We start from the raw sequence: 7,718 nt of genomic DNA, 5'->3' as shown, positions 1-7,718 counted from the left end.
ACGCTCCACGTCATTTTACGGTCATTGTGACTTTCTGCAGCGGTTATATTCATAGTCATTTTTGTATGGGCGGATTAGGTTTTGTGACCAAATTTTCCGTTTCGTTCCTATTAATGTGATAGTGCATTCCGCTCCCACCTATAGGATGTGAGCATAGTACTGTGCTGCTCACACACGTCACAATGCTCGTCAAATGGCGGTCATTTTTCCGTCATTTCACTCTACATTTTCGAGTCATTTGACAATCAATTATACTGCGGTTTTACCATTTATATAACCGCCATATAACGTGAATTTTACCTGCAGATTTACTCTACCTGGAGCAGCCATATGAATAAAATATGAACCAAAAAAATTGAATTTTCAATATTTATTATTTTCAATATTATTATATATGTACATGAAATTGGAACTTATATTAATCCAGTTCATATAAAACAGAAGAACTTTAATAATAAATAAACTCGCTTAATTGGTTTTTGTTTTCCAATTGAAATCTCTTCTAAGCGAGCAAAAATAATATTAAGCTTTAGAAAAAACTCCAATTATTTGAATGATCTATAACTTAAAGCTTAGTATAAATTCAGATCAAAAATATTCAAAGGTGTCGTGGAATCCGATTGCTCTCGTAATTGAAGAACTTAAAAATGTACGACTATTAATTGAGTCAGACTTATTATTGTTCTAAATCTAATCATTCAAGCAATAATTCTGCAACCCATAGCAGGAGTATTGATTGGTTTCAAATCTAATTCCGACAGCAATCGTATCACATCCCTTATTATATATGTACGTGATATTGCAACTTAAATTAATACTGTTGATACAAAGAAAAGTAAATACTTTAATAATAAATCAACTCTCTTAATTGATTTTTGTTTCCAATTGAAATCTTTTCTAAGCGAGCAGAAAATAATTTTAAGCTTTAGAAAAAACTCCAATTATTTGAATAATCTACAACTTAAAGCTTAGTAGAAATTCAGATTAGGTTTACTCTTTTTTCAGATCAAGAATATTCAAAGGTGTCGTGGAATCCGATTGCTGTCATAATTGATGAACTTAAAAATGTACGACTTGTAATTAAGTCAGACTTATTATTGTTCTAAATCTAATTATTTAAACAATAATTCTACAACCCATAGCAGGAGTATTGATTGGTTTCAAATCTAATTCCGACAGCAATCGTATCACATCCCTTATTATATATGTACGTGATATTGCAACTTAAATTAATACTGTTGATACAAAGAAAAGTAAATACTTTAATAATAAATCAACTCTCTTAATTGATTTTTGTTTTCCAATTGAAATCATTTCCTGTGCATGCACATCGCTAACCTGTGTTGGCAAAAGATATGATTATACTGTCTTCGATAGATAGTCGGACGAGCCGCTACTCGGCGAAGTAGAGATGACCGTTGTGTCGGTGGCAGCTGTTACAACAGCAGTTTCTAACTTTACACCATCCGTACGGTGTGATGAAAGCTTCACTGCCTTTTCCAATTGCTTGGCGCCAGCAATTTTTGCTGTTTGTAACGCTTTAGCTGTAATGCAAATATATAGATGGGTTAAAGTGGTTTTCGTATGTTATTCAACAACTCACCCTATACCATCATCACAGCGTCCTCATCGATTTTGAATATGTGTACTCTTTCAGTATTCAGACCCAGTTCGTTTGGTGCAATATTTTCGATTTGATGAATATGTATACTATCCGTTAGGCAGACAATTAGGTGCAATCGATTCATTCATATACTGTGGGTATTTGAGCCGTAGACGCAATGGCAGATATTTTGATTCTTTTTGAAGTGTAACATTTGTAAACAGTTGGGTTTCTCTGCTGTCACCATCACCACTAGAGAGCTATTGAAGAAACGCTCGACCAAGATAATATGTGAGATTTACACGCATAGATTTCTTCCACCTTTTCACAGTTATTGATGGAGAAAATGCGAAAGCCATATTTACCATCCAATACCGAAATAGAACTGTAGAGGAAGAAACATTTTATAAAATTTAATAAAATCAAAAAATGATAGTTGTGCTAAAATGGGGTAACGTATTGTATGTTAAAGTATAGCGAAGTCTCAGCGGCTTTGTCCTGGTGAAAATTGAGTTTGAATAGGTTTTATTCTTCATTCTTAGAAAAATGTACGAAGGTACCTGGTAAGATATTAAAAATCCTCAACGCTTTTTTTGCTATAACTTAAAAAACTCATATTCAAACTTCTGCTTAACTTCTACATATCAATAGCTACCTTTACCACCAGGAGTCACTATTGCTTCTACGCCTATGCTATTGTTTCCTACATCGATGAGCTTTGTAATAAAATAAACAGCTATCTCCAAAATCTCTCCAGTTTTGTCGCCTCGCGAAACCTGATATTGTCACCAACCAAATCATCGGTGACCTTATTTAAAACATGATCGCGCCAAAAGTCGACCATATGGCATTACCCTACCGACTGTCTTACACGCTAAAATTTTGGGTGTGACTTTCGATCAGGATCTACATCTTGGAGAGCATGCACTAGCAATTGTAACGAAAATCGTCGTTGGTGTGAGGTCTTAGCCGATCTCCAGATCTGTAGAAAAGGAGCTTATTAGCTTAATGCTTAAGATGATGCGGGAATAACCAAGTAAGCTCCTTCCAACCTTTGATTCGGGGGATGGTATAATGGTATGAAGATGATAGCGTGCGACTAGATCGCGAGCTTGCGATGGCTGGAGGAAGTGGTTCCAAACCTCCAAAGGCAGGGCACGAACGCTCGTTTTGAGATGGTGGATAAAGCGCAAATCCCCAAGGTAACAAAAGTTAAGGTATGGATACCATGCGTGATGAAGTCGGAGGATACACTGCGACTTTTGCAGAATCAGAATCCGAACATACCGACACAGTATTCGAAGGTCCTTACTGTATCTCGGCGTACGGACGAAGGTTAGTTATACATCTTCCAAATAAACAAGCAGGCGGAGGATATATTGTACGCGCAGCTTGGAAAAATGTCCTTAGGTACAGGCAAAATGTATATGCGACTCAGGAAAAGAAGTCGCGGGTATTAAAGTCCTAACACGGTGGACGTCGAAAAGGAGCTCAAAAGCCTAAGGGAAAAAATACAGGTGGAGGTAGCCCACGTCACCCCGAATGTGTAAGAAGGGGACCAACAGCCAGATGGTGGTGTGAGTCGCACAGAGGAACACCCGGCACAACAGGTACTTGAGGCTGAAGGGGGCTTCGAACGCTCTAAACCAAAAGGGCTAGAGGAGGACGACGACGTCACGATGAAGGTGCTGGAGGGGAACAAGCAGCCCATTGGTACTGCAAGTCATACAGATAAACCTCCAACACAGTAAAGTGGCGTCGAGCGAACTCCTCCTCCTAACGCGCTGATCCAGGAGCCGTGGCTTCCATCGGGAGGAAAGGGTTCTGGACTTAGCGCGCGCGGATTTGGCGTTTACTATGCGCAAACGGAAGGACGGGTGCGAGCTGTAGTAATGGTAAGGAAACAGCTGCATTCATATATGCTGCCTAATTACACTACTGAGGACCTCGTAGTGGTGGTGAAATCGCCGGGCTCAGATGGTACATGTCCGGCCATGCTACAAGTTTCAAGTAGGGTGGTCGTGGGATGGCTTAAAATAATATTCGATGGGTGCATAAACTGAATCATGTACCGCACTCTTGGAGAACTGCTCGTGTAGCTTTCCTACCAAAGGCGGGGAAGATCGGTCACGTGTATCCCAAAGATTATAGACCCATAATTTCTGCTCAAAACCTTTGAGAGGCTGATAGATGTGTACATAAAAACCAACGTGGATGAAAAGCTGCTCTCCACAACACAACAGGCGTACACCAAAGGCAAGTCAGTAGACACCGCATTGCATAGGGTGGTAATAAGCATAGAAAAAGCCCTGGAATATAAGGAATATGCTCTAGAAGTCTTCTTAAGCATTGCCGGGGCTTTCTAAATGGGCGATTATTGATGGTCTTAATTACGTTAAAGTACATCCAGCCTTACCCAGATGGATCGACTGCATGTTAAAATGCAGTAAGATTACATCGCAATGGGGATTGTACGCGGCCACGAAATTAGTGGACAGGGGCATTCCGGGTGCTATCACCTCTGCTGTGGACGCTGGTCATTAACCAACTGCTTAGGGATTCTACGAGGGACCACAAAAACTTACGGTTTACGCAGATGACGTTGCATATGGTCTTGTTTACAAGGAGGTACAAGGTCCCTAATTGGACCAGGCCTAAGTTAGGAGGGGCGACCCTACGGGGAAACCTTGCACAAAATATCTAGGAATGATCCTAGACAGTAAGCTGTCATGGAAGCTCAACGTGGAGGAGAGGGTGAGGAAGGCTTAAACGGCACTTTATGCATGTAAAAGAATGCAAAAGAACCGGCATATACGATCAGAAGGAACTCGATGACGATGGCTCAAAATAACAACCAAAAGCAATAATTATCATTTCACTGACACAAATTTTATAGTTTTTTCTTCCGGAGTTGGACACAATCTTTTCATAATTTTACTTAACAATTTAAGATTAGAAATTTTTTTCAATTTGTATTTTGACTTACCAGCAACAACAGAATCATGTTTAATTGTACGCCGCACAATCATTATAGCATCATGTAACGAAGCTCAGTTTCTTTCAAAAATTGTTCGGCACCGCCATGTAAAATCAATGTATATGTTCTAGCATTAACGCAACCTTTAAATAATTATAAACTATAAAAATGAAGTTAATGTCAAACCCACTATCAAACCTTGGAAAATGTTGAAATGTTCACCACCAACTTGACGTTCTTCAAAGTAATCACATTGACCCAAAACACTTGAATTAATATCATTAGCTGTAGTCATAACAGCTCCACCACAAGCTTTCATTGTACGTTTAAAATCTTCTTCTGGTACACTAACAGAACATTTCACGATCTGAAAAATACTGTGTACCAACATCACCAATTGTTAGTTTAAAAAACACAACATTGGCACCTTACTTTCCTATTTTATTGTACAGGCGACGCCATTCAGCATTAACAATTTTCTGATACTCTTGGACATTGGAGGACATTGCTGTGGCAGAGCATTTTTCCAATAAAGCACTTTGTTGCTCCTTTGATTGGCGCTTCCACATGTACAGCCATGTCATATTTTGGTCATGCATAATTATAATGCTTTACGTATAGCTTTAATGATGATACGTGCATGCACGCCTTCCTCAACATATGGTTTAACTTGTTTTAAGATTTCACCTGCTTAAAGTACTACTGAAGTGGTGCCATCTCCGACCTGATAAGAGAAACATTTTTATTCTACACATTCTAATATAACAAAAAACTTACCTCAGCATTTTGAAATTTGGCGATGTCTACTAGAGTTTTACGGCTGGATTCACAATATCCAATAGTTTCATAATGGTTGCCCCATCATTTGAAATTGTGGCCTTACCACTGGAATCAACAATATGCTTGTCCATACTACGTGAACCCAATTGAATGCGAGGCATTGATGTGGATATGAGTTAAGGTTTACCATGAGAGCTATCGGTACCCAAGCATTTTTTACACAAATACTCATGTACCCAATACAAGTTCAGGACGTTCATATTTATCGACACGCTGTCCGGTATGGCCCAAATGTTGGAAATATGCAGTTGGCACTGTTGAGAAAAAATATGGATCAATGAACACAAGTAAAAGGGAAAGATTTTTTTTACCATCTCTTGTTACTTTACACATTAGACATTGGAAACGACGACCAGCATCTACAAGTTGCTATTGAGCCTTGCAACGATTAGATCTAATTGCACCCAATTCACCAAAATTTACAATGGGTGGCTCATATTCACCCTCAACCGTTCGTGCCATTGGTGAGGCGGTAAGTGTAATGGACAAAACTGTTGTTTTTAATAAATCAGCTGTTGCATGTATGCAATACAAAGACGACCTGCAAAGAAGAAAGATCAATGTAATTGCCAAACAAAACATTAATTTCGATTATCGATACCTAACGTAACGTGGCGAGGAGTTACCCTGATCTTCTACCACATATTTTGTGGTCACCAATGGTGGTAATAAACCCTGTTCATTAGTAATAAAAGCACCACCAGCGCTATTTTGATTTTCAATGATAACGCTTATCGGGATCTAAACGGCGTTGGGCTTGAGCATACTGTTGCGGCTGTTGATATTTATCAGTAACAGGTGCAGGTGGTTGCTAAAGAAAATAACACAAAAATAATCATCAGCAAATTTGTAAATTATTAGTTGTATTAGCATACATTATAAACAGGACGTCCGGACGTGTCCGGGTATTGGGGGTTGACACGGCTGGGGTGGTTGACTGAGCATTGGCGTCTGTCCAGGTTGTGTTGGTGGCATCATAAAAGCCATCAATAACAAGTGCCAAGAATATATCCGCGGCATACCTGCCGACCAAAATGATTCAAGGGGTTGTGATTGCCAACCTCACCTACCCGTGGCGAATCCTGTACCTAACAATTTGGTGTGAACAATTGGTGCCAGTTAACCCTCTGAAATAATCGGCGCAATTGTACGCCATTGTGTTGGCATTAATTAGGCAAAATGCAAAAACTTTTCATCCTCGCGTGACCATTCTGTCTTCTTTAAGCTAGGATCAAGCCATTCGTACCAGCGTGCCTTACATTGCTTGGCAGATTTGCGATGCAGCAGTGATACAATACGTGACCACTGGTTTTTGCCATATTTCATTACAGCTACTTTGAGGATTTTATCCTGAAAGTTATCAATTTAGTTAATAAACGGCCAAGAGTAACCAGTCGCGTCAAATGCTTACCTCAGTGCTTCTCCACACACCACCTTTTATTATTATTCGCGGCATGGTGCTATATAATTGTGAATTCTTTCGATGAGCACAAAAATCAAATCAAAAATTTTTGTCGAAATAAACAGCAAAAATCATTGTATATTAAAGACTTTGGGAAAATTTTAGAATAGAGGGAGTTCTCCCGATCACAAATATATATATTTTAAAGTGCGCAAACTTATAATTTAAAGTTATTTCTTGTTAAAGTTTGCAAATTTAACAAATTTCTATAGAACTTTAAATTACAATTTACATATCTTTCAAAACCTTAATCCACATATGTACATATCTATATAAACTGGCAACGGTAAACTTAAATTACATTTTAGTATATTTCACATTTCATTTTTGCATTGTTTTCACTTATTATAAATGTTTTTATTAATTCAATTGCGCTTTTGTAGCAACATGCACATATATATATATATATATACATATATTTTATTGATGACATTACAAAGCTGTGCTGCCACATATATATACGTATACACATATAAAATTTCTATAGAAATTTGCAAACTTTAACACCAAATTACTTTTAAATTATAAGTTTGCGAGCTTTAAAATATATATATATATATGTGATCTGGAGAACTCCCTGTTAATTTTAAATATTTCCGGAGATATTCCATTTAAAACTCTCAAAATTGAAAAAATTGTCGACCACCAAATGTTTTGCTGTCTCTGCTGAATTAGAAATGGCGAATTTTTTTGCACGCAAAAATTACGTATTTTGCTATCCCTATAAAAATAATAGGTGCGAGAGAGCACGATACATTGTGGGAAAGCTAAATTTGTCAACATGCTATTTCATTTGAAGAATTTTTCATTCCAAATCGTCACCCCTGTCAAAAATT

At 38.0% G+C, this 7,718-nt stretch overlaps 1 protein-coding gene across 4 annotated transcripts; it reads right to left on the bottom strand.

Annotated features, from left to right (window-relative positions):
- Nucleotides 1-355: 355 nt before the first annotated feature.
- LOC137244112 (T-complex protein 1 subunit eta-like) lies at nt 356-7,718 on the bottom strand. Of its 4 annotated transcripts, none has more exons than XM_067772675.1 (11): nt 7,398-7,716; nt 6,832-6,970; nt 6,296-6,770; nt 6,022-6,231; nt 5,732-5,961; nt 5,358-5,674; nt 5,013-5,304; nt 4,779-4,957; nt 4,590-4,723; nt 1,604-1,988; nt 356-1,544 (listed from the first exon to the last, which is right to left on the bottom strand). In XM_067772675.1, the coding sequence occupies exons 7-9, from the start codon at nt 5,177-5,179 to the stop codon at nt 4,632-4,634; spliced, it is 438 nt and encodes a 145-aa protein (XP_067628776.1). In that variant the 5' UTR covers nt 5,180-5,304; nt 5,358-5,674; nt 5,732-5,961; nt 6,022-6,231; nt 6,296-6,770; nt 6,832-6,970; nt 7,398-7,716; the 3' UTR covers nt 356-1,544; nt 1,604-1,988; nt 4,590-4,631. The 4 variants fall into 4 exon arrangements, 3 of the variants coding, with proteins under 3 accessions (XP_067628776.1, XP_067628777.1, XP_067628778.1); XM_067772676.1 differs by having other exon boundaries at nt 6,832-6,897; nt 7,526-7,714; XR_010950797.1 differs by having other exon boundaries at nt 4,779-4,947; nt 6,832-7,703.

Source organism: Eurosta solidaginis, chromosome 3, assembly GCF_040869045.1.
Source record: "Eurosta solidaginis isolate ZX-2024a chromosome 3, ASM4086904v1, whole genome shotgun sequence".
Lineage (NCBI taxonomy): Eukaryota > Metazoa > Arthropoda > Insecta > Diptera > Tephritidae > Eurosta > Eurosta solidaginis.
Note: the sequence above shows the minus strand (reverse complement) of the source record. Positions and strands in the feature narration are given on the sequence as shown.